At 39.8% G+C, this 26,853-nt stretch overlaps 1 protein-coding gene across 1 annotated transcript in view; it reads right to left on the bottom strand.

Annotated features, from left to right (window-relative positions):
* The window catches only part of ANTXR1 (ANTXR cell adhesion molecule 1), a 215,069-nt gene that overhangs the window by 122,837 nt on the left and 65,379 nt on the right, over positions 1–26,853 (bottom strand). Inside the window, exons 9-10 of the mRNA XM_047069742.1 lie at positions 19,812–19,872; positions 9,246–9,344 (exon numbers count right to left, since the gene is read on the bottom strand). Of these exons, the coding sequence (XP_046925698.1) occupies positions 9,246–9,344; positions 19,812–19,872 (160 nt within the window). The remainder of the gene's footprint in view (positions 1–9,245; positions 9,345–19,811; positions 19,873–26,853) is intronic.

Genomic DNA, 26,853 nt, shown 5'->3' with positions numbered 1-26,853 from the left:
AGGGTGAGTCTATCAGGCGCTGCTGTAGCTAACTTTGGGCTGTGTCAACTCACCCCTGCAAGAAGGTCTTTTGCCCCAGAATGAAAATCTTTACCACCTAGTTACCCTCCGGTAGCAATTCCTCCTTTATTTCTACTCCATCCCAGATTACCGGGGCTTTTGTCTGACCAAGCAAAACTCCAGTAAATTTCCACTTATCTACATTTTTATTTGGACCTTAAAGATGGGAACACCCACTAATACAGTCTTGGCAGGAGCCACTTCAAAATGACTGGCAAAGCCAGTCATTCTGAAAGTGGGAGCAAGAGGGAAACACTGCCAGATAACACAAAACTCCTGACGTTCAAGAAAGAGAGGCCAGTCAGGGAATCGGAAGATGTGCTTTACCTGTGAACATACAGTCAGCTGCACACACTGACATGCTGAAGCCTGGGTTCTTCCTTCCCTGGTCCAGGGCTTTTTTTCTTGAACCTGGGTTCGAATCTTGGCTCCCTACTAATGTGCTCTGTGACCTTGGCCAAGTAGCTAAATCTCTCTGAGCTGAGGTTTCCTGTCTACAAAATGTGGGGGAGTCATGGGAATCAGCACCTCCCAATCAGGTATACATCAGAGTTATGTGGGCATTTGGGATCAGGGGACCCAAGGATCTGTGGGGATCCTCGTTTTGGAAGCAAAGTAAAGAAGTAGCCAAAAGCCTCTGGATCACCCAAGGGTCCAAACTGCTTCTACCTCTGGCCATCTGGTTGACCTTGGGCACTTCTGAGTTTTCATGTCCTACTTAGCAAAAAGCAATACACATAACTCATCCCTCACTGGGGGGCTGTGAGGATGGAATGAGATAGTACAGTGAATGCACAGGGCCCAGCAATCAATTGCTGCTGTCACTTAGATGAAGGTCTCTGGAGAGTCTGATGTGCAGCCTGATTTGGCATCACGAGAGGCGATCCTCCTTTATGTTACACAAAGTGACATTCCACCATCCTCATATGACATCAACCCCCCAGGGACGCATCCACCTTGCACTAAGTACCTTTGACCAACAGATGCAATACTCTAACCAGTGAGAAGGGAAACTTTGGGAAGTTAATATTCTCTTTCCCTCTGTCTTCCCTCCCCATCTGCCACCATAGGTGCACATCAATGATCTCCTTAGGGTGCCCACTGCAGCCCTACGGCCCAGATGTTTTCTAAGATGAAGTATAGCTTCTGGATAATCAGACAGATTTTAAAAAACAAACACACTGGAACTTCTGCATTTGAGTGAGTGTTGTCTCTCGTCCCTTTGGGAAGCTGAGCCCCTCTTTGGAACTCTTAGAACTGTCTCCATGACCAATGTTCAGTTTGAAAAAAATATCTTCAAAGGAGGAAAAGTTTTATCCTTTGAGTGTGAACAAAAGGTAAATCAGAGCCATGCGTAGTGAATAAGATTGGAGATCAAGCTGGGAAATAATATTTTGTATCAAAAAGTAAGTGTGCCTACAAAACCAGGAAACTGATTTCTCACATGGCCTAGAAGTTGAATTTTAGTGAGTTTGTTAAAAATCAGTCTCTTTGTTTATAGTCCTACTTCCTACCTTACCACACAGCACCGGGATGGTCTAGGTTGTTTTTCATTATTGCATCAATAAAAACCCCATTTTTAATTTACTGTTTATTAAAGTGGATCATTTCTCAGCTCATATCCCAGTGTCTCCTTTTTAGCATTCTGATCTCTCTGCAAATGGATTTCCAGTTGAAAGTGGATCTTTTCTTGGCACAATATGCTGAATCTTGGAGTAGGAAAAAGTGCAGCCAGAATAAATAAAGTTTGTGTGAAGATTTCCAAGATAGTTTCTTGGACAGGAGTGAGTTCAGCCTGGTGATTGGAGAGCTAAAGATGTGTGCTAGGCCTAAATAATTAAGAAGAATTTGAAAATTAAATTTTAAACAACTGTTGTGGATTTTTTTCTTGTTACATAAGAGACACATTGTAGAAAACTTAGAAAACAGAAAAAATTAACAGTGTTGTCATTCAGAGGTAATTACTGTTAACATTTTGATGTGTTTTCAAGTCTCTTTCTGTATATAAATGTATGTGCGTAAAACAGAAATAACATGGAGGTATTGTTCTGTAACTTTTGTAACTATATTATTAACATTTTCCCAGGTCAGCCTTCCTTCCAGTTCTTCCTTTCTCCCTCCCTCCCTTCCTTCCCTCCCTCCCTCCCTTTTTTCTTCTCTCCCTCCTCCTCTTCCTCTTTCTTCTTCTTATCCTTCTCTGCTGCCTCCGCCTTCTTCTCTCTCTCTCTCTTTTTCTCTTTTTCCTTTTGCTATCATAAGTAGTATCAGGACGAACATCTTGTACCCAAGTCCTTGTAAACATTCCCAATCATTTCTTCTTGATGAAGTTGAAAGGGAAATTCTGGGTCAAAAATGTATAAAAGGAGTTGCTTCATTTTAAGAGTTGCCTTCTAAAAGATTTAGTGGTGTCTCACCAATGATGAGTGAAAACACCTGTTCCTCTATATTTTTGCTAATACCCAGGCATTGTATTTTTGTTAATCTTTGCCAGGTTGATAGATTATTTCAATTTGGTTATTTCTTTTGGTTATGATAAGCGTTTTCCATATGCTTCCTGACCACTATGGTTCTTGTAAATTTCCTTTTCATATCTTTTACCCAGAGGTGTGCTTACTTTTTTGTTTTTTGTTTTTTTATTAATTTTAAAAGCAGTCTATATATTAAGGTTATTGACTCTTTGTGTGTTATATGCCCTACAGAGACTTTGGTAGTTTTCTTTTTTCCTTTAGATTTTGAGGGGGAGGGAACAGAAGCATAAAAAACAAAAGATATGTACTCAAACTATTAAAATTTCCCTTTATTCTATCTCCCCTCCAAGGCTTAAAAAGCCTCTCCCTACTAGAAAATTATGTAAATATTTATTTTCTTTTCCTTCTAAAACTTTTATAGTTTCATGTTCACATTAAAATTTTTCATCTGGAATTTGTTTAGATGTAAGGTGTGAGATAAAAATCTAACTGAATTGTTTTTCCAAGTGGTTAGCCAGTTGCCTCAACACCATTTTGGGGGAATAATCCATTTCTTTCCTGCTGATTGTAAAGGTCACTTTATTTTATACTAAATTCACATAAGTGTTTGGCTCTGTTTATGGACTTTGTTTCCTGCTCCAATGCTCAGTTTGCCTTTTGTGGCACCAGTTTATACATCATTTCAATTACCGCAGTTCTTTTATACATCTTAAAATCAACAAGGGCAGGTTTCCACATTTTTCTTGGCCCTTCTTAAATGTTTATTCTTCCATATAAACTTTAGAATTATTTTGTTAACTTAAAAAGTCCCATTGGAATTTTCATTGAGATTGTTTTAAAAGTAAATATTAATTTGAAGACAATCGATGTCTTCACAATACTCATTTGCTGCCCTATTTAATGATTAAATAAGAATTTAATAATAAAAGTGATAATCATAATTATTAATTAATACCAGCAGCCAACATTGACCGACTGCTTTCTGTGTGCAAGGCCCTGTTCTAAGCCCTATTTCCCACATTTAAACCTCAAAGCAATCCATGAGAGGTGCGGTTACTGCTATCCTCATTTTACAGAGAGAGAGACTGAGGCATGGAGATGTTAAATACCTCGCCATGGTCACATTGGCTTAGGCCAGGATTCTTTTCCTGGGTGGTTTGGTTCCAGTGCCTGTGCATGAATCTGTACTGTTTCTCCATTTATTTACACTTTCTTCCTACCCCTCACCAACTTTTGTGATTTTCTTCCTCTATATCTTCACAAGTTTGGTTATATTAGTTGCTACTAAATTTTTTATGTTGTGGCTCTATTTCTCCTGGGATGCATTCTAACTGATTATTACTGAACTCTGGAAAAGCTATTGATTACTATAAGGAAGGTATTTATTTTGAAATCATCCAGTTATTAAACTAGTCTAGTGGTTTATTGATTTTCTTTAGTTTTTCAGAAGAATACAACCATCATTTTAAAGTAAGGATGTTTGGACCTCTTTCCTGTACTGACACCTGTTGCTAGTTTTCTTGTGTTCTCGTGATACCTATGGCATTGCCCAGTGACTACTGGTTAGTGATAACAGTCACTAGCCACGTGACTACTGACACAAGTTTAAATTTCATTGAAGTTAAATGAAATTAAAACTTGAGTTCCTCCATCGTATTAGCCACATTTCAAGTCCCCAGTGGCCACATGTGGCCTGTGGCGACCATTTAGCTACCATTTTAGAACATTTACATCATCACAGAAAGTTCTACTGGACAGCTGCTAGAACTTTCACATCCACATTAAATAATAATGGTGAAACGGGTTGTCCTGCTTTTTTCTTCCCAACTATAAATACCTCTACATAGTGATTTACTATGAAATGATGTTGAGTTTTGAATTCAAATATCTAGATATATTTTTTTATTATGCTGAAGAAGTTTGACCCTATTCCTAGTTTTGTAAAACCACATATTTTTAAATTTTGGAATGGATAATGAATTTTCATATCTTCTTGGCATGAAAAAGTTTTTCTCTGTGAGAGACAAATTCCCACTCATCCTTCAAAATTGTCTTACCGATTCTGGTTCTTTTTAGATACATCATTGGATTTTGTCAGTATTTTATTAGATGTTTGTCATTAACGAGCTTGATCCTCAAATATTCTCTACCTCTAGTGTCTTTGTCCAATTTTTAAAAAATGAAGATTATATAATTATTATAAAATGAGTTAAGATGCTTTTTCTCTATTTTTTGTATGTTTTAGATATGGGTCGTCTGTCCCTTAAAGTCTTGTAGAACTTGGGTAAAACAAATCTGGCTTCAGTGCTTTGGCTGGATTTTCTTGTCTCTCTCTTCCAGTTCATGCATTTCATCTTCACCTGTGTCTAATCACACTGCTAAATTCATACATTAAGTTGTATTACAGTGAATACATTTTTTCAGCTCTAAAATTTATACTAGGTTCTTTGCAGTTCTGCCTTTGTTGAACATTCTTCCCCTTTGGTCTAAGCAATCGCTTTACATACTTCAAATGTGTTTATTTATATTCTCTTTCAAATTGTTCTCCAGTCCCTTTTTCTTGCCTGTTCTCTTGTTTCTTCCATCCAACTTCATATGTTTGCATTTGGTGCTGTGAGCCCTACCTCAGAGGGGGTTGTTGTCTGTAGGAGTGCTGGAGGTTGGACTAGCTGTGCATTGCCACGGCCAGGGACACAGGGATCAGAATGATCATGGACACATTTTGGGGTTTGTGCCCTGACTTGGTGTTTCCGTATCATGTGAGTAGTATAATATCTTACCTTTATTCCTCTGGTTATTTGAGTCACTGAGAAACTTTTCCAGTCTTAGTTAACGTACAGTACAGCCCCTTAGAGCTGGATTTCTGCAGGGCAAGGGCTCTGCTCTTGCCCACTGCCTTGCACAGGCTGATGTTCTATGTCTGCATCAGCATTGGGATCACAGCCTTCAGACCACTAGGACTGGACCTTCCATGGCTTTGCTTCCTGCTTAGATTTTGCATTCCCTTCTTTTTGTTTCCTATACCTGAGGGTTTCCTTCTTTTGAGCAGGGCCATACATTACGATTTTTAAAATCATATTTCATCCAGAATTTCTGGATCTATTATATTAAAAAAATTTAATGTTTATTTTTGAGACAGAGAGAAACAGAGCGTGAGTAGGGAGGGGCAGAGAGAGAGGGAGACACAGAATCCGAAGCAGGCTCCAGGCTCTGAGCTGTCAGCACAGAACCTGACATGGGTCTCAAACCCATGAACCGCGAGATCATGACCTGAGCTGAAGTTGGAAGCTTAACCGACTGAGCCACCCAGGCGCCCCTGGATCTATTATATTGAATGCAAGTCCAGAAATTGTTTTCGATTTCTAAGTGGTTGATTTGTTGATTTTATTTTTAAGCGAAAGCAAGGAAAGTGGGAGAGAAGTAGCTATTAACCTATGATTTTTATTTTCTGGTTATGTTTATCATCAAAGACCATATTTAAATAACTTCTACTTTTTGGCATTACTATGTTGGCATTTTATTTGTGTCAGTGCCATAAATGTTTAAGGATATTCATAGCCATTTAAAAACATATCTATATATCTTCTCTCTATCTTTAATTTTTTATTATTCATTCAAAGACTTGGAAAGTCATGTTAGCATCTCCCACTATAAATATAATTTTTCAGTTTGTTCTTTTCTGTTTAACAGTTTGGCTTCATATAATCTGCTCTTGTGTTATTTGTGGAGGACTCCAGGGCCTGAATCATGTTTGAATTGGCTGGAGTCACAACATCCCTAGCTTCATTACTGAGCCATCAATTAATCTTTTTCTGATCAATAATGGCATTGTGTCCTCTTTCTGTTACAAAAGGTAATGCAGCATTTAGGAAAAAATCTTGAAAGAGGAAATGCATACTGTAAAAATGAAAATGGGTAACATTTTAAAACTTGGGATATAGAGATAGGAAAGGAGAATGGGAAAAGTGAAGGGGTCTAAATTTGTTTTATTTCACAGAGGTGACTCAATAGAGACTGTTACATTCATAAGGTTGAGAGAAGAATGTAGATTTGACTATGTTGTATTTTAAAATTTATTTATCTTTTCTGTCCACCGTAGTTTCTTGTTCATATTCTTTACTGAATGGACATGAGCAGGTGAACTAATATATGAAGGACATTTTTTTTTTTTTCAAATTCTAACATTTTCCCCTTGGAATGCTTTTTAAAAATTTTTTTATGTTTATTTATTTTTGAGAGAGAGAAAGAGAGACAGAGATAGAACATGAGTGGGGGAGGGGCAGAGAGAGAGAGGGAGACACAGAATCTGAAACAGGCTCCAGGCTCTGAGCTGTCAGCATAGAGCCTGATGCGGGGCTTCAACCCACAAGCTGTGAGATCATGACCTGAGCCAAAGTCAGACGCTCAACTGACTGAACCATCCAGGCGCCCCCTCCCCCTTGGAATGTTTCTAATAATCATATGTTTGAGTTTGGGAATGTTGCTTGTGGGATGAAATATGGTTGAGTCACTGCCCTCCTCTGCTCCAAACTGGTAGCACTGTGCAGCAAGCACAATTAGGCTTGTGGCCTCAGCCAAATCCCTACTGCTATGGCCTTTATTTGTTTTGAATATGAATGAGATGGAAAGCCTGTGCAGGTGTTTACAAGGATATATTAGAAAAGGAAGGGAAGAAGGGGAAAGAGAATGAGCTGGGTTTCCCAAGAAAGAAAATTTCCTGGACAAGCTGGAAAAACAGGCCTTCAGAATGTCACTCTACAAATCCAAAGTAAATTTGCATTTCATGTTATGCTAACATAGCATCTCTGTCTAACCTTTCAGGCAACAGCAACACTACACCCCATTTCCACCCATCTTTAGAGAAGGGCTGGGTCTGAAGGCTCACTTGTGTGTGAAACCTTCTTTGAAGGCTTGATGTCTTGGAGCTTAAACCCTCAAGAGTTTCTGATCTTAGATTTGAGATTTTGGCTAAGAAGAGAGGGAATGTGTACTTGAGCAACATCACAGTTGAAAGGGGAGAAAAAGGAAGAACTCAGTAGAGAGCACACATTTAACTTTCACACTATGGCTATTCAAGGACTTTTCAAAATGTTTTCAAATAGCATGTACTTTTTAGATATGTGAGAGCATTTCAAGGCAAGTATCAAGAAAACTAACTGAATGTTTCAAATGTTTGGAACTATTCCAAGGCCAGGAATTCCAGATGTTTGTAAGGAAGCCATTGCCTATCTCTGTTTAAATATTTAAGTGGGTTTTAAGATGTTAAGGAGGAAAAAAAAAAACATATCCCTCAATTCTTCCCTTTTATTTTGATTATTATTATTTTTTATTTTATAGAGAGAGCATGACCAGAGGAGAAGGGCAAAGGGGGGGAGGAGAGAGAGAGAGAGAGAGAGAGAGAGAGAGAATCTTTTTTTTTTTAACGTTTATTTATTTTTGAGACAGAGAGAGACAGAGCATGAATGGGGGAGGGTCAGAGAGAGGGAAACACAGAATCTGAAACAGGCTCCAGGCTCTGAGCTGTCAGCACAGACCCCGACACAGGGCTCGAACTCACGGACCGTGAGATCATGACCTGAGCCGAAGTCGACCGCTTAATGGACTGAGCCACCCAGGCGCCCCGAGAGAGAGAGAGAGAGAGAGAGAGAGAGAGAGAGAGAGAGAGAATCTTAAGCAGGCTCCAGGCTCACTGTGGAACCTGACGTGGGGCTTGATCTCACCACCCTGGGATCATGACCTGAGCCAAAATCAAGAGGTGGATGCTCAAGGTCAAGCCAAAATCAAGAGGTGGACTGAGCCATCCAGGCACCCCCAATTCTTCCTTTTTAAAAGCAGAATAGCACCTGTGCTATAAGGCTATCAGGTCGACACTAGAGCCACTGCTGAGTCAGTAAACATGTGTCTGTCCATACTCCTTGATCTTTCTACCTCTTAGTGCTATTGTGGCAAAAAGATGTGAAGCATTTAAAAGGACATAGCATTACACAAAATGCAGTGTATTATTACCATTTATCACTGTAGATACTGAATCAATAATTATCTGTGTGATGGATGCCAGATGTGAATAATAACCAGGGCTCCTGGCCATCTGTCCCCTCCATAACCAGACTTCCCCACTTCTCCTGGACAGCTACATGAATCACACATGTCTTTAAATTAAGAACTTGCCTGCTACAAATGTCTTGTAACAGTGCCAGTGTTATAATAATTCATTGTTCGCATGAAATGCCCTTAGTTTTACTTCCGTATTCCTGTATTTCATGTCAGGTATTCACCATGATGAGAGTTTCCTGGCTACTCCAGGCAAGAATCATCCAGATTGGAAAGACTTCCAGAATCTACACATGCAAGCCTAACAGTTGGGCTTTTTGGTTTATTCAGAATTAATGAATTCAGACCATCTATTTTTCACTCTTGACGGCACCTAGTACTTTGTTCAGGAACATCAAGCTTCCCAAGCTCTAACCAAGCAGCACCGGCATGGCCACCAAAGAGGGAGTAGCTTAGCATAGACGTCAGTGGACTGAGAAACAAGAGCCCTGCTGCCTTTCCTGATGGGACACCTTAGGGGCTACCTATGCCTTTGCGGGACGCCTCTCTGGAGGGGAAGGCCCTTCTCTGTGCGGTCCCCTGTGGGAGGCCATGGTGGCAGATGGAGAGCTGGGAAACCCTTCCCCGAAGCCGGCTGAAGAAACCCACAAGTCTGCAAGAACTTACTGAGCGTGACTGACTCGTTGATCTTGAAGCTGCAGAGGACCCTGTCCACGTTTCGGGCATGCCGGAAGCCGTTTCCTCTCACGACCACTTGGAATGATTCTGAAAGGAGGAAGGACAAGCCATGTCATCTGACTGCAGACCGCTAACCTTAAGTTTGCCGTCTGCCCTGATGCAGGGCATTTGTTAACTGTTTCACCAGGCTTAAAATATTAGGAAGTTGGTTCAGGTTGGAAACCTAAAGCAGCCACGAGGGTGCCTTTTTACCACTTGCTTACCACATCTGTCTCACCAGGTGCACATGGGGAAGGTGTATGATTTCTTGCTTTAAATTCCTGCCTTCTTGCCTTTGCCTTCTTCCTCCTACTGGAATGCCCTCCTCCCCGCTTCTCTGTCCCTTCAAATCTTACCTATCTCTCAAGTCCTGGCAGCTTAAGAAACCGTGATCTCTGCAGCTGGGGTGGGGGCACAGAGGAGGGGGCTCTCCACCTCTCCTCCAATCAACTCAGCATTTCTTGTGTCTGTTTTACATACTGGGTTCCCTTGAAAGCCTTTCTTTAGAGCCCAAGGTGCCTCAAATTTTTTGAAAATCACTGCCTTATGGCATTCACGGTCTGTCCTGAACGATGTGGCAGGTGATTATGTAACTGTCAGGTGGTGTCTTTTCTTCCACAACTAGCAAAATGGTACATTAGGTCAGGAATTACTTGATGCTGCTTCAGGTCCTCCTGTCTCTACTGGGCACACCTAGGATTATGTAGGAATAGTTATACTTAGCGACAAATTAGAATCTTGCTTATCTAGTGGTCATTGTCCAGCCTTATCTGCTTGAACTGACTTTGGCCCTTCAATGTAGTGCTTGCTTTTCTCTATATAGAAAGAATATATTTTGCAGGTCTCTGGCCCTGCCTATCAATTCCACATTGGCATAATGCATGTAGAACTCATGTAGGTTGAGAAAATTCTTATGAAGTAAAAATCATGATCCTTTATGATAGTCTTACAAAAAGAAAAAAACAGCTAATTTGTTAACTAAATATTTAGAAATATTTGCGTAAGTTTGTTAGTAACTAATAGTCCATGCTCTTCTTTCTTTCTTTCTTTTTTTCTCTTTCTTCCTTTCTTTCTTTCTTTCTTTCTTTCTTTCTTTCTTTCTCATTCTTTTGTGTATAAAAATTGGGGCTTAGGGGGTGCCTGGGTGGCTCAGTCAGTTAAGCATACGATTCTTGGTTTCGGCTCAGGTCACGATCTCACAGGTTTGTGGGTTCAAGCCCCGCATTGGGCTCTGAGCTGACAGCACAGAGCCTCCTTGTGATTCTCTCTCTGTCCCTCCCCTGCTCGCTTTCTGTCTGTCTCTCAAAATAAATAAACTTTAAAAATATGTGATATATGAAAAAGAAATAGACTAAAAGTCAGAGGAAAACGCAATATTTGTGAAAGTGGATCTTGAATGGTAAATTGCTATACAAAATGGACATTTTTGTTGGAGGAAGAAGGGGGTTAGAGAACTAGCATAGGGATCACTCCCAGACTTAATAAATGTCATGAGTGAAAGTCCCCTTCATTCCCAGGAAGCGAATTTAAAGATCGTGTTTGCCAAGATAATAATACTGGATGCTCATCGCACCCTCACTGTGTGCCAAGCCCTGTGATAAGACTTGTATATGTCCAATGTCATTTCATCCTCACCACAGTCCAGAGAGGTACAAATGAGAAAACTGATCTTAGTGAGGTTAAGTAGTTGGTCCCACATCACAGGCTAGCAGCTGTCAGAGGTGAGCCGGAATCCCAGTGTGTCAGGCAGGCATCAAATGCCATCCCCCTAGGACTCAGCCATTAGGCTGAAAAGGATCTTCATTGTCTTGTGACCTATGATCAGCTTCGAGACTGAAGTTGTGATTTTTAAAAAGTTTGTTTTATTTTCGTTTTAGACGGGTTTGCTGTTTTGCAGAAAAGTGGGGCTGGCCTGGATAGGGAGGCAAGAAATTAAAACCCAAGCAAGAGAACCCAGAGAGGCACCACATGGCCACAGAGTACAAGTTAGAACAGAATGCTTTGTAGAAGTAAAAAGGACCTTAATGATAAGAAAATTGAGATTCTGACATTTTAAATGACTTGCCCAAGGTCATGTGATTTGTAAGCAGCAAAACTGGAACTCTATCCAAGTGTTCACTGCTTTAGTATTGAACTATGGTAATTAAGGTCATGGGCTTTTTCAGGTCAAATGGTTTTTCAGGACCACAAGTCCTATGAATACTAAGAATTTACATATGCATCTTTATGCAATTGCTAAGTTTAGAAGGATGGACTTGATTTTCTCTAGATGTCTGCCGGGCATGTGACTGATGACGCAGTTACTTCAACGAGCATTCTATTAAGTGTCAAACATTGTGGAAGAATCTTATTGTATCTCCTTTACTCATTTAAGCCTATAGAAACCTATTCCTATTTTTTATTTTGAACGTTAGACATCCAGGAATCCTCAGTTGGACACTTTTGCTGATGCAAAATGTTTTCGGCCTCACTGCTGTGCTACTTCTCTTGTTTCCTCAAACATCAGTGGGAGACAAGACTCTGGAAATGCAGGCCACATGCCAAGCTCTCTTCTCTAACACCATGTTCTAGCATTACCAGTTCAGCTGCTGAGTCCTCTATAAAAAAGGCTGCCCACATGTCTGCTTGGCCTGACCTCAGGGTGTTTAGAAAGAAAGACAGCCACGATCCATGACGTGGCGATGGTGGAAAGCGAACAACTTAACCCCCTCGGCCCGGGGAGAAGATGGAGGAAATGATGCTCTGGGAACCACACCAGAGCAGAGGCATGCTCCCACCCTGCCGGGTATGGTTTCTGTGTTCGTGCGCACATTTGGTTTCCAGAAGGGCCCAAACATCTGCCCCTGCAGCCTGACTGGAATGTCAGCTCTTCACACATGCAAGTTATGTAACAAAACTCTGTCTCGCGAATCTGCCAGTAAGTGAGAACCGGGACAGATGATTTAAGTTCATTTATCCAGAGAGCCCCGAACCCACCTTTCACAATATGTACAGCCAAGTGTTTTTAGGCAATTTGCCTGTTGGGTAACTGCTCCTATAAGAAGTGCCTAGGGATTGTAGGGCTTTAGGGAGGAATTTCTACTTGGAAATGATCTTTAATCTCATCTTTTAAGATATATATTCTTAAGATATATGTTTATTATGATTCTTTCTTCACTTCATTCTCAATTATAATTTAAACTTCCTGAGAGTAGAGGCCATCATTCCTAGTTCTTTAAAATTTTTGACTGTGCCTAATCCAGGGCTGAGCCAGTCTCAGTATTGAAAGAATAAATAAATGACACATCTTGGTACAGGAAGGGAATAAATAGGAGGGAAAAGATGGTCATTTATCCATGTACAGTCAGATCTAATCCTGTTTGTTTTCTGAGGCTTAATAAGGTCAATGAATGAAGAGATGCTTGACACTATTAGTCATTAGGGAAATGCAGATCAAAGTCACAATGAGATATCACTCCATACTCACTACAGTGGCTGTGATAAGAAGGATGGACAAAAACAAGCATTGGTGAGTGAATTAGAACGCTTCTACCTTGCTGTTGGGAATGCGAAATGGGGCACCTGCTCTGTGAAATAGTGTGGTGGCTCCTCAAAAAGGTAAACATAGAATTATCTTATGACCTAGAAATTTCACTCCTAGGTATGTACTCAAGAGAACTGAAAGTGCATGTCTACACAAAAACTTGTACGTGTATGTGCATAATGGCATTATTCATAATAGCAAAAAAGCAGAAACAATTCAAATGTTCATCAACTGATGCAGATGGTATTCATACAATGGAATATTATACACCCATAAAAGGAATGAAGTTCTGACACATGCCATGACATGGATGAATCTTGAAAACATTATGCCAAATGAAAGAAGCCAGACGTGAAAGTCCACATAATGCATGATTCCATTCCATTTCATTTCCATATGAAAAGTTCAGCAAATCCATAGAGACAGAAACTCAACTGGCAGATGCCAGGGCTGGAGGGAAGGGAAATGGGGAGTGACTGCTTAATGGGTATAGGGTTTCTTTTTGGGGTGATGAAAATATTCTGGAATTAGATGGTGGTTATGGTTGTACAACTTCGTGTATATAACAAAAACCACTGGATTGCACTTTTTGAAAGGGTGAATTTTATAGTATGTGAATTATAGCTCAATTAAAAAAATAAAAAATAAAGTCCATGAATAGTTGGATAAACTTAATTTATTCTGTTCCCTCCCTTTGTTTCTTTTCCTTTCCTTTCCTTTCCTTTCCTTTCCTTTCCTTTCCTTTCCTTTCCTTCCCTTCCCTTCCCTTCCCTTCCCTTCCCTTCCCTTCCCTTCCCTTCCCTTCCCTTCCCTTTCTTTTCTTTTCTTTCTTTTTGAAATGTGGAACACATAGTTTTGCGATGATCTCAGTAAAGATCACTTATTATTCACTGTATTGAAAATGAGACATCTTTACATTCTCCATTTGCTCTGGTTGCCTAAGACTTGTGCAAAATTATTGTTACTGATATTTCACCTTGTGAGTTAGTCTTTCTTTCCTATTAGATGCTTAATGTGACATGAAACATAAATATAATAGAGACTGGTGTGTATGAAGTACCTTCTGATGTCTTAATTATTCTAGAACTTTCTGATTTTATAGCTATTTAATTATAAAAGCTTTAGTGTGGTATAATTGACATAAGTAACTTGCATATAAAGTATATTACTTGGCAAATTTTGACATATGTATATAATCATGGGACGATACAACAATCAAGACACTGAACACATCCATCACTCTCAAAAGTTTTCAAGTGCTTCTTCGTAAGATCTCCCTCCTGCCCCTCCCCATGACCATGCAACCACTGATCCCCTCTCTGTTGTTGTAGATTAGCTTGCAGTTTCTAGAATTTTATGTAGATGGCATCATACAGTAAATACATTTTTTGTCTGGCTTCTCTTACCCAGCATAATTATTTAAAAATTCACCCATAATTATTTTGAGATTTATGCATAGTCTATTCCTTTTTATTGCTGACTATCATTCACTATATGGATAAACCGCAATTTGTTTGTCCATTGCCTGTTGATGAACATTTGAGTTCTTCACAGTTCTTGACTATTAAAAATGAAGCAGTTATTAACATCTGTGTCCAAGTCTCCGTCTGGACACAGACTTCCTTTTCTCTTGGATAAATACCTGGGAGTAGAACAGCCAGGTCGTATGATAGGTGTATGTTTCATTTTTAAAGAAAATGGTCAGAACTATTTTCCAAAGTGATTGTGTCATTTTACATTTCCACTAATAGTGTGTGAGAGTCCCTCCTCCAAACAGAAACATCTTTAAATGAGAAGAAAGGGCCAAGCAGAGAATTAAGTAAGCCATTCCCAAGAGGTGCCTAAGGGCCAGGCACGAGCTCTTTGAAAAACAATGAAACGTCAAAGAAATGAAACCACTGTTTGATGTTGCTTAAATGTGTCTCTTTTAAGCATCCAATTCCAAATGATAAACATGAAGCCTAAAACTACCTTCTTTCTGTGCAAACCCACGCAGTTTTACTACCAACGGTGGGAAACAGCACAGTAGGAATGGTGAGGACAATGTGAGGAGTTAAATATGATCTTCTGTTTCTGGAGTACAACAACATCAAATGTAGAACAGTTGGCAGTTTGCACACTTGATTCCAATTAGTTCCTTCCTGGAGAACTTGCTTATATCGAACACTGTGAGCTATTCAAGTTTGAGGCCAACTGAGTGGGACCAGAGGAAAATTGTACTTAGGCAAAAGCATGCATTTCCTGAGGAGGAGCTAAATTAGGCAGGGCCACTCTAACAAGGGGTCAACTCTCCTAATTACAGAGGCTAATCTGTAAAAATATTAATTAGGAACTTTTTAAAAGAGTCTATGTTGGAAGGGAAACAGAATTATTTAAATGCAGGTAATGTCAAGGGTGCTTGAGCAGATGAATTCCTACATGTTTTAGAACACGAACTATAAATACAGTGACATATGCATGTGCTAAATAGTAACCATATGCTTGGCCCGTGTCTCGGGGTGACAGTGGGGAATGGTGGGGAGTATGGTGAACTGGAAAGAATACATGCTTCTTTTAAAGGGAAGTTATTCAGTCTCCAATAATCTTTATCTTGCAATAAATACAAGCCCAGTGTTACTAGATGTGATTTTTTAAGACATGATAGAAATCTGAATTTTTAGGCAAAATCAGATTCTTAAATGTTGGTAATAAATTTATGATTTTTTTTAAAATGTAGTGTGTATCAAAAAGAACCTGTGTGGAGACGAGAGAGGGCTTATAGGCTGCCCATTTGTAACCTCGGGGAAGGTTCTCTCTCCAAGTAGTTAAACCCATGACATTGAAGGAAATTCTTTTTTTTTTTTTTTAAGTTTATTTATTTTGAGAAAGAGACAGAGTGAGTGGGGGAGGGGAAGAGAGAGAGGGAAACAAGAATCTTAAGCAGGCTCCGTGCTGTCAGTGTAGAGCCCTCTTCAGGGCTTGAACTCATGAACATGAGATCACGACCTGAGCCAAAATTGAGAGTCGGACCTTTAACCAACTGAGCCACCCAGGTGCCCCTGAATGAAATTCTTTCTGATCAGAGCAGATTAATATTCTTCTCACTCCCTTTCCCCATTAAGACTTTGTGTTAAAATGCAAAATAGTTCCAGGTATACTGGATTCTTTGCCATTAAAAAAAATCAGCCATTAGCTGAAATTATGCCTTAGCTGAAATTGAATTAAGACTTTAGAAACTTAAAATTATAAAGGACACCCAAAGGGGGATAGTATCTAGTTACAGATGGCCACTGCTCACATAATTCTAAGGGTGGAAAATTTAGACCATCCATTCCATTGCTAGAAAGCTTTAGTTGTAAATGTTCCCTTGTAAATGTTAAGCCCAAATTCGCCTCCCTGATATCCTCCCCAACTTCTCCATGGTGGTCTCCAGAAGCTACACATAGTAAGCATAATAATTCCTTTCCACATGGGAATTCTGTGAGTTTCTGAAGATGCTCTTGCAAGGGTCTCAATCCTGTGTGTGAATCTCCATGGTTACTTCAGACCTTCCTCATTCCACCAGCATCTCATTATTGTTCCACTGCTCTTTGAGCAGATCTCCACGGCAGAGCTTCATGTGTGGTTTTCTACTGTATCTGAACATAAGACTATCTGCCAGAGTAGACTGTGAATTTCGTGGGTGGTTGGGAGCAAGCTCTATGCATTTGTGTACTCATGTCTTTTCATGTTGGTTGGTACATGGTAGACACTAAGAATCGATGGAAAGAAAGAGGAAAGAAAGCTAGGAAGAAAAGAAGAAGGAAAGGAAAGAAAGAAAGGAAAAGAAAAGCAAGCAAGGAAAAGAAAGAGGGAGGGAGGGAGGAAAGAAGGATGAGGAAAAAAGGAAAGGAGGGAGGGAGGAAGGAAGGAAAGAATCTGTGAATGAATTTTTAGTATTGTTTCCAGATCCACCACCACCTTTTCTATGGGCATGCCTTTGTCAATGCCATTTTTAAAATGTGTGACTTGGGCCATGGTCTAAATATGGACAGTGTTATGTTAAGTGAAATAAGTCATACAGAGAAAGACAGATACCATATGTTTTCACTCTTATGTGGATCCTGAGAAACTTAAGTCTATGGGGGAGTCTATGGGGGAGGGGAAGAAGTCTATGGGGGAGGGGAAGAAAAAAAAAGAGGTTAGAGTGGGAGAGAGAGCCAAAGCATAAGAGAGTCTTAAAAACTGAGAACAAACTGAGGGTTGATGGGGGGTGGGAGGGAGGCAAGGGTGGGTGATGGGTATCCAGGAGGGCACCTTTTGGGATGAGCACTGGAAAACAAATTGTATGGAAACCAATTTGACGATAAATTTCATATTAAAAAAAAACATGGAATTGGAAGACATGAAATTAGCTCTCTTACCCTGGACACTTACCCAAAGATCTTGTCAGCTTTTTTTTTTTTTCCCTCAGAGGTATTCTTGTTGGCTATAAAGATAGCTATCTGTCCTTGTTTTTTCTTTTTCCTTGCATGAACTGCTACTAAGTCAGGTTTCCCTAAATTGGCATTTGAACCCAAATTCCACACTTTGTATCTGCCCCATTAAATTTCACCCTGTTATTTGCAGCCTGACATATAAAGATCTGTGCTGGATCTCAGTTTTGTTGTCTGCCCAGTGCATTATCTCTCTGCCTCTCTCAGAGCTCAGTTTGCTGTCAGAACTATGGCTGTTGCTGAGTTGTCGGTGAGAGCCAGCTGAGATCATTGTCTTGGGGGAACAAGACTGTCAGCATAGAGTGCCTTGACCAGGACAGGCCTGGGTGGAGCTCCGAAGCAGGGGCTGCTCTGGGGACCAGGGAAGGGACGCAATTCATAGAGAGGGGAGGGGGCTGAGAAGAAAGATTTCTGGTGAAAGTGAATTTTACTTTTTTTCACAAATTTTTCTAGGGCTCAGTCCCACCATTCTACTTTAGAAATGTGAACAATCAGTTACTTCTTGTTTCTTTTTACCTCCCACACATATTGGGTTCATCCTTTTGCAGGTACTCTGAGCTTTATTGATGTTCTCCCCAATTTTCTTTCAGTAAAGAAAGAAATAAAGTAAAGAAAAGAAATAAAGTAAAGAAAACATATGGGCATGTTTTTCTCATCTAAGTATGTTATCAACATCACGATTCTTGCATTGACCTTCAATCCTCATTACAATGATGTTGATGATAATAATGTCACCTTGCTCTGTACAACAGTTTATGTTTTTCAAAGCACTTTGATGTAAATCCCTGGGTCTTTGCAGTAGCCTAATGAAAATCACACAGTGGGTATGCTCAGGTCTACCTGACAGGTGCTCACTGCCGTGGACAATAAAAAGGGTGCCAGTGCTTCAGGAAAGCCAAACTTACTCTAGAGAATGATCAGCAGTAGCCCTTCAGGAAAATCCATGGAAGAACTTTTGGTGTAAGGGTATCTTTCTTTCAGAAGTTTCCTCTTCTCCTTAGTAACGTTATTCTCTAATTAGCATGTTTCAATCCTTATGGTTCTCATTTAAGAGAGATGGGAGCTTGCCTTTTTCAACAGCAAGGGCTAGCTTCCATTATTGTGTCTTATCTTTTTTTCTTTATAAAAAATAAAAGAAAACCGAATTGGGTAGTTTAATACAGGAAATTACTGTTTGTTTATAAAATATGCAGTATTGCAGATATGCCAAAGATTTAAAAAATGTCAAAAGAAAGCTCCCTTGGATTGGATTGACCAGAGATTTGTCTATTTTATGGGTTCTACCAAAGAAATAGCTCTTGCAATGATTTGTAGTTGAATTGGTCTCATCTGTTTAAATTTATTAATGCATTTTAATTTTTTTTTCTTGTAGTTCCTTAGTTTAAAAAAAATCTTTTACTTCATTCTTAATTCCTTATTTTTCTTTTCCATTTCATAAGAAACATTGAAATATGTGAATTTGCTGGGATCAGACTCTGATATTTCTGTGCCATCTTCATCAAGTTTATATATGTGGTATTTTCAGTGTCTCAAATCTCAATGATATATAAAGGAGAGGTTGGTTGACTACTCTGTGATTCAAGAATTATTATCTGTTGCCCAAGTAGTTGGGATTTTTGTTGTTTGCTTGCTTTGGCCTTGTTCTCTCTTTGACTATTAGTTTCTGATTTTGCTTCATTTTTAATTGGTTCAAAGGTACTAGGTTAATTTCTTGTGGTTAAGTGAAAGGAGTTAGTAAGGGTCAAATAGGCAAAAAATCAGTGCATTGTTTGTTGGAGAAATAATGAATCAAGATACTCAGCCCACATTAAGTGACTGACCATCTATTAAGTGCCAGGTACTCTGTTAGGCAGATAAGATTCTTTCTCTGTCTGCAAGAATCCTACAGAAGGGGAATTGATTATGTTATGAATTAACAGGAATTATTTTAATTGTCTTTAGACTTTCTGATTCACTAAAAGGTTGCAACACACCTAGTTTGCACATTGCTAAACTGCAAGTCTGGGTTTTCTTCATGAATGCGGTAATTGCGTAATTAAGGAACCTCCCTATTTTCTAATTATTTTAAAATGAAGGACGTATAAAAATTGGGAAGGTGGATTTACCTTGAGCTATTACCCCTAATTGAGGCTCCTCACTGCACAGACCTCTTAGAAGGCCCTGGCACTGGGTACATGTGGTCATACGCTTTTGTCAAATTTGAGAAGGTAAGATTTTTCAATTCTTTTTCTTAACAGGTTCTTCTGGATCAGTTCCACTTCTAGTCAGAGCAGGATGTTGGTGGTGATGTGTGGGAATGCAGTATTTCTGCGATACTCTCGTAATTAGTTCCCGTGAAAGAAGAGAATTTGGACAGACTTTGTCAAACAACTGACATATTGCTTCTTTCTTTTCTTTTTTCCCTAGGAGCAAATTTATTTAGCAATTTCTATTCCTCTTTCCACCGTCCTCTTCTCCCCACCAATGAAATAAACATGTGATTTGAACTCAAAATACCATCATTTGTATGAGACCAATTAACACTTAATTTCAATTTACCTCCAGCACATATGGTGGATGGTTCAGCTGCTAAAATTTCAATGCAGGACTTCTTTAAAATCTAGAAAGAGAGGAAATCAAAAAGTCAAAGCACAACTTATTTTATTAGAAGCAGAGTTTTGCTTTTAGTTACCATGATAGGAAGGTTCAAGGATATTATGTTGTAGTGGGTAGGTGGTAACATCTTTACTAATATTAACATCAAACATTTAATGAGCCAACATTATGATAGATGCCTCTGGGTGTCCCAAATGCCATGAGAATTATTCATTCATTTGTTCTTTCAGCAGATACTTAGGGAGTCTAAGATATGCCAATCTTGGTTATGAAAGGTTTAACATCTAGTTGGGGAAATGGGACTTACACTTGAAAAGATAAATAACAATGCCTTGTCATTGTGGTAGGTGCAGGGTCAAAGGGCAGATACTAGGAGCTGTGGAGTTCATGGGGGAAAAATCACTGAGGGAGGGCTAGTAATTGGGAAGGACTTTATGGAAGAGGTGGGTGCTGAGGGTAGGACTCTGTCAGGTGGAGAGGAGTGAGTTTAGGGGAAGGTTGGGATCCAGGCATGGAATAGCCTAAGCAAAGGCAAGGAAGTGGAAATATATAAACCTCTTTAGCTGAACCTCTTTCAAGGAGCTTGAAAAGTAAAAATAAAAGAGTGATAATAGATAAAGCTGGAGAGGTAAGACGGAGAATCATTTTCAGATCATTCAGAATTCCCTTTTTGTTAGAAAAGTCTGGAAAGAAGTTTCCAGAGACGACACTTAAGGCTGCTTGTTGTGCCTCACTCTTTGGACCCTGATAGCCTCCCTTAAATGAAAATGGACTCTGTAAAAAGAGTCTTTTTAAAGTCTGTAAAAGGAAAAAAGCTTCTTTTGGCTTTAGGAAACACCCATTTGTTTGCATTGATGTATTTATATATGCTTCTTTGTTCCAGCTTAAGTGATACAGACACCATAAGATACAATAAATTACAAAAGGGGAGAAAATGGGTTAAAGAAAAAAAATAAGGGGAAGATGAAGTAAGGAATGAGAAGAGCATAAAAAATATATGCTGTGAAGAACTTATGTCCTTGCTAGGAATGGCTCATGGATTTAGTTCTAAGCTTTCCAGTAGCAAATGAGAAGGACAGGCAATTTTTATGAGATTCTCAATCACCGGAATAAAAAACAAATCAGTTTCTCAGAAGAGATAATATTTACCCATTCCAGAGAGAAATCTGGGCATCCTCATAGAGAAGCATTGTGAAAGGAAATGAATAAAATGAAGACCATACTTCAGAAAATCTTTATCTCACGTGCAGATGACAACACACTAAAATTTAGTCATTGAAACAGGCTTTCTCACAATCATGTGTTTTAAGTAATTCTATAGACCCAAAAGTCCTAAGAAGTAATATCTTTTTTTTTTTGACAATTCTAGAATTCAGATTTCCAGCTACTTTTATTCCTTCCCGCTCTTGTACAATTTAAAGGCATTGTCGTACATTGATTTCTCTATTTGTTTTCAGCTTCTACAGGATACCACAGTAGGAAGCAATTTGTTCCTTTTTGTCAGCATTTGCCTTGTTTCTCTGGCTTCTGCTTTACCCAGCCATTCCTGCCCACCTCAAACACAGGTAGAGCCTCAGATCCCCACCAGTGCCGGGGACTGTTCCGACAGCAGAACGAAATTCCCACGTCTATGTCCATCTTGGGTAGGGTGAGTGGTCCTCACACACCTGGCTCTGGGTACCTGGTATCACCACTGAGCTCCTGAGTCCCCTTCATTGTCACTTTGACTTGAGATCAGGGCCCCCGAGGATGTATGTGTGGCATCTGTATTTCCCTTCTGCCTTCTCCACCTTTCCCATTCCATGGTTTATCCAGACCTTTAGGTCTCTTATGTAGGTAGCAACATTCTAGGGCTGGGGCTTGCTAGAATGCTGGTGTGCAGGGGCTCATATCCCAGAAGACAATTGTCCTACTTGAATCATGATGACTGTCTACTCCCAACCACATTTGCTGCCAGTGGGCTCTTCCTGCTTTCAGCTGGTGGATGCCTTGACTGAGGGAGGTAGCCACCCCTTTCCACATGTCCTGAGGCACAAACCTCCAAACAGGCCACATTGGAAGAAACAGAATTAATCCATATGGAGAAACTTAGTAAACAGTGGCATCAGAACAACACAAAGCTATTTTTTTTTTATGTTTTAAATAAAATTCCTCAGGCACATGGCATCTCTTAATAAATCGTTTTATCATCCACAACTAAAGATTTCAAAATAGCCCAAGAATAAAAATTGAGCTATTGGATCTATCCTGTCCCCATTCCCAATCTCCATCAAAACACACAAATGAAATTTTCACCCATGTACGTTCCTGACTTGGAACCAACATTTTTGAACCAACTTTAATACTGAATCAGGGGTCGGTAGAGGAAACACCCGTGAATCTCTGACCACAAAGACACACTAGCAGGTTTTGTCATAATAAACACATGCTGTATTATTCTCTCAAAGCGTCTGCAATTAGTTGATAAATCTAAGGAGTGTATGAAGGGCCAAAAAATGTCAGCCAAGCTCTATGATTCAATCCAGTAAAAACACAGCTTTCCCAATCTTAACTTAAAACATCTGGAAGGGATACACTGCAGCCAATAGAGCAAAATTTATCAGTGAGGGGGATGGGCAGGATTTGTCTGGGACTGCAGCTTATATTAGTTTGAAATGTCTGGTTTCAAAAGGTAGGAAGTCACAATGGCAGTAGGTGGATTTGGGGGGTTCCCTTGGTTATTAGCAGCCCAGACTATAATCAGTCTGTCTGAGCTGCAGTAGACAATAGATTAGTTTAGGGTCTGGAGACTGGATAGGAGTGGTAGGGGCAGGGGATCTGTCCCCACCTTGAACAGTGGTAGCCATGGAGGATTTGCATAGAACATTGGGAAATTGCTTGAGGGAGTGGAATGGACTCATACAGGGTCAGGGTGGTGTTAGAGGTGACAGTATAACTGGCTTCTTATGGAGACTGGGCTAAGACCACTATATGTCTCAAGTATAATTCAACGTGAGGAGTGGGCCTGATTGTAAGCCCTGAACTATCATCTCCAATTTTGGAGAGCAGTTTAACATACTGAGGATAGCTTGGAATCTGGAATCAAATGGCTTGGGTTAACTCCCTCATGAGCAGTGTGACCTTGGGCAAGTTCCATAACCTCTCTGAGTCTCTGTTTCCTCATTTATAAACAGTACCTACTGCATAAGGTTGTTGAGTTGGGAAGGTTAAATGAGAATACCAGCAGTGCCCATAGCACAGTACCTGGAATCCCAAAAGTTCTCAACTAATGGTAACTATTACTCTGAAGAACTTGGGCCCTGGAGACAGATGAGATAGATTTGGGCTCTGAAAAGATTTATGTTCAAATCTGAGCTACCACTTACTGGCCGTGTGGACTTGGGCAAGTTATTAAAGCTCAGTTTCCTTTTCCGTAAAAGGGGGATTAAGAAATACACTGACCTCAAAGGGCTGTATGATGGTAAAATGAATGACTGACATAAATGCAGAGACATTTAGTTTGTAAATTCAACTGGACTTTGGTGGTCAAATTCATATCAGATTGGAGAGTCAGGAAGGGAGTGAGTTCAAGGAAAACTGGCAAGGGTTTTGGTCTTACAGACAGATCTAGACAGATGTAAAGGGTCAGTAGATAGTCATTTAATGACTCTTGGGCCACCAGCCAACAAGTGTCCTTCATGAAAATAAGGTACCAAGAAATGTGATCAGAACAATCTTAATAGTAAAGCACTTAGGAGAATGTCTGACATATATACCATCAAACAATGGTAGCTGTTATTATTACTTTTGTTAATACTACTATTATTTCTACTTCTCTTGGGCAAAGACAGTCAGTAGCTCATTCTATGCTTCTATCCCATCACCCATCCCTGGCTCCTGCTTAATCATATCTGCTGAAAAAGAAACGCAAAAGATGGCTAATGGTATCTTCCTGCCACCTTTTGGACCGATTTCAAAAAGAAGAGATATGGGGAGGCACGTTTGAAATCCACAAACAACTATATAAATGCAATGTGATATGGTTACTTTTGCTCACTTCATTAGATTGTTGGGGGAGTAAGAGGAACAACAGATATAAAAGAACTTTGCCAAGTAATAAGAGCTACTTAATATATTTAAAGTGAAATCTATTGTGGACCAGTCCAGGTTGTATATAAAGGTTTATTATTTTTTTTTTTTGGTTCCTAAAACTGTAGTGTCCTTTTTTTTATAAAGTTTGCAGTTTCTGCAGAGATTTCTCAAGAATCCTTAAATAATTGTGGATATTCACATAGAGTTATCAGGAATCCCTCCCTTACCATACACACACCTAATTTTTTTCCCCCAATTGCTCTGCCTCCTTCCCCAATAAACAACCGATTTTTATCTACTTGGTCATTTCCTGTTGAAATATTTTTTTGTTGGGGCACCTGGGTGGCTCAGTCAGTTAGGTGTCTGACTTCAGCTCAGGTTTGTCAGTTTGAGCCCTGCGTTGAGCTCTCAGCTGTCAGCACAGAGCCTGCTTTGGATCCTCTGTTCCCTTCTCTCTCTGCCTGTCCCCTGCTTATTATCTCTCTCTCTCTGTCTCTCAAAAATAAACATTTTTTAAAAAAGATTTTTTTGTGCCTGTAATAAAGACCAGCCTCTTTCACCCATTCAGAGTATAGGGCCTTTTGCTTCCATGCATCTGTCAGAAAGTCTTTCAGAGCACGTTCCTTGGTGCCTTAATTGTCATGAAAGGCACATTCTGGTTTTAATGTGTCTGGAGCATGAAGTAGGCTGGTCCAAGTGTGGTTAAACCACCTATTGACTGATTATGTCTATGTAGTTCTCCAAGAAAAAACTTAGCAGCTGTCCTTAACCTCACCATCACCCTTCAAACTGAATATAGATTTTGCCACCCCACCTATGCCCTAGTGATTTTACCAATAAAATATTTCTGCATCCATCCACATTTTTGTATAGATTGCCATCCTTCAGAGGACTTATTGTAGTTTATAATTATATATATATTTTTTTGATTGTTTGGTCATTGTCTATCTTTCTCCTTAGACTATGAACTCTAGAGGTGAGGACTGCATTTGTTTTAGCCATCACTACAATCACAATGCCTACCTGGAACATAGGAGGCACTAAATAAATATTTATTGAATAAATGAATAAATGCTGTATCTACATGGCTTCATAAACTGGCATTCTAGCATATTAGGTATTGGTTTTCCTTTTTCTCTATAAATGCAATTTTAGGGTCTTTTAAATAACAGGGCCATATTCTATACTTGTAACACCTCCCTCTTCTTTTATTTTTAATCTTTAAAAAATGCTTATTTAGAGAGAGAGAGAGAGAGAATGAGCTAGGGAGGGGCAAAGAGAGAAGGAGAGAGAAAATTCCAAGAAGGCTCTGCACTGTCAGTACAGAGCCTGACGCAGGGCTTGATCTCACAAACCGTGAGATCGTGACCTGAGCTTGAAATCAAGAGTCGATTACTTAACTGACTGAGCCACCCAGGCCCCCCACACATCGCTTTTCTTATTAAGCACCACCACTGTTGGGCACTGCTTTCCCAGATGACCTATTTCAATAACTCTATTTTTTTTAATGGCTTATCTTCTCAAACAGTAATGCTATAGGTCTATCGTGTCCCCATGTCTAAGATCTAAACTGGCCCATTTTGTAAAAGGCCTTGACCCCTTTGCTTGAGAAAAATGGAGAGCTCTGGGCTTGGGAGATGAGACTCAGGCTCTCACAGAGGGCCACATACACTATATAGCTGATGGTAGAATGCACATTGGCTAAGCCTGGGGACCACTGCTTTTAGAAAACGCTTAGGACATACAACTGTGTCATTCATGCCTTCAGGATTTGCAATGTTGCCTCCATGAATTTGCACTTTATTTGATCTCTAACAAAGTGTCTTTTAAAAAAGATAGTCACCTTTCCTAATTAAATTCCACTCCATACTTTAAACCAATAATCAGAGCTATTGTTAACTATGGATATTATCCTACATCCTTGTCCGTTGTATAGAATCTGCATTTAAAATAAAAACCTACTATTATACCCTCATCCTTCTGGGATTCACATATGATTTTACGTATACTCAGACATTACGCCGAATAAATACTCTAAGACACAAGAAACACAATTTAAATGGATTACTGAATTTTAGACAGTAAGGCTTATCCTCAAAATATGCACAAGTTTTTGTCTGAGGGGAGAGGACCCAGCTCACTTAAATAAATACGACTCTTCTCTCCATTAGCTTCACATTCAGTGAGGGTCTGGTGTGAAGGAGCATAGCACAAACAAGATTATGAAACCGAGGAAATTCATTCCCTCCCCCACCCCCCACCCCCACTAAACTACTTTCCTCTCCTGTTTGCAGGAGGAAAGCTCAGATAGCTGTGAACTCCAAAATGTGGTTTATTTAGGAAGATGAGCTTGCTGACCTCCTGAATATTGGGGAAGTCAGTGGCCCTCCTTGAGAGCTGAGCCCTGCAGCATTTCACTGGTTTTTGTTCTGAATTCTGGTGTTGCTTTTACAATGGGTCTTAACAGATTCCTAGATATGAGGAGGAACCGCTGGAGGAGTGGGGGTGACCTGAGGAGTAACCGAACATCCCCTCTGCAACCTTGGGAGCTGCGTCAAGCTATGGGAATTTTTATTACATTTGGATTCTTCAATAAGCCAAATAGAAATAATAGCTTAGTTGAAATGGCCTGAATGTCTGCAATGCCTGAGTCTAATTAGTAACTGCTGAGGCAAATGTTTTTTAGAAAGATTTTCTGCTCACTACAGAAACTACAGTTGATTCTTAATTTATGTTTTGTATCCAGGCCTGCTAATGTGAACGGAGCCCCAAATGCCATCGTTTTATAGATGCAATCTTGGAAGAGAGGGTGGGGGAGGACCGAGAGGATTTTGCAAGAAACAGCCACAAAGCTGCCCACTTGTCATGAAGTGTAGGTCACAAATGCCGTGCAGCCCTCTGGGCTGCTTTCTAA

This window comes from Lynx rufus, unplaced genomic scaffold (assembly GCF_022079265.1).
Source record: "Lynx rufus isolate CCGP_SWC_20201006 ecotype Redwood Valley unplaced genomic scaffold, mLynRuf1.p SCAF_8, whole genome shotgun sequence".
Classification (NCBI taxonomy): Eukaryota; Metazoa; Chordata; class Mammalia; order Carnivora; family Felidae; genus Lynx; species Lynx rufus.
Note: the sequence above shows the minus strand (reverse complement) of the source record. Positions and strands in the feature narration are given on the sequence as shown.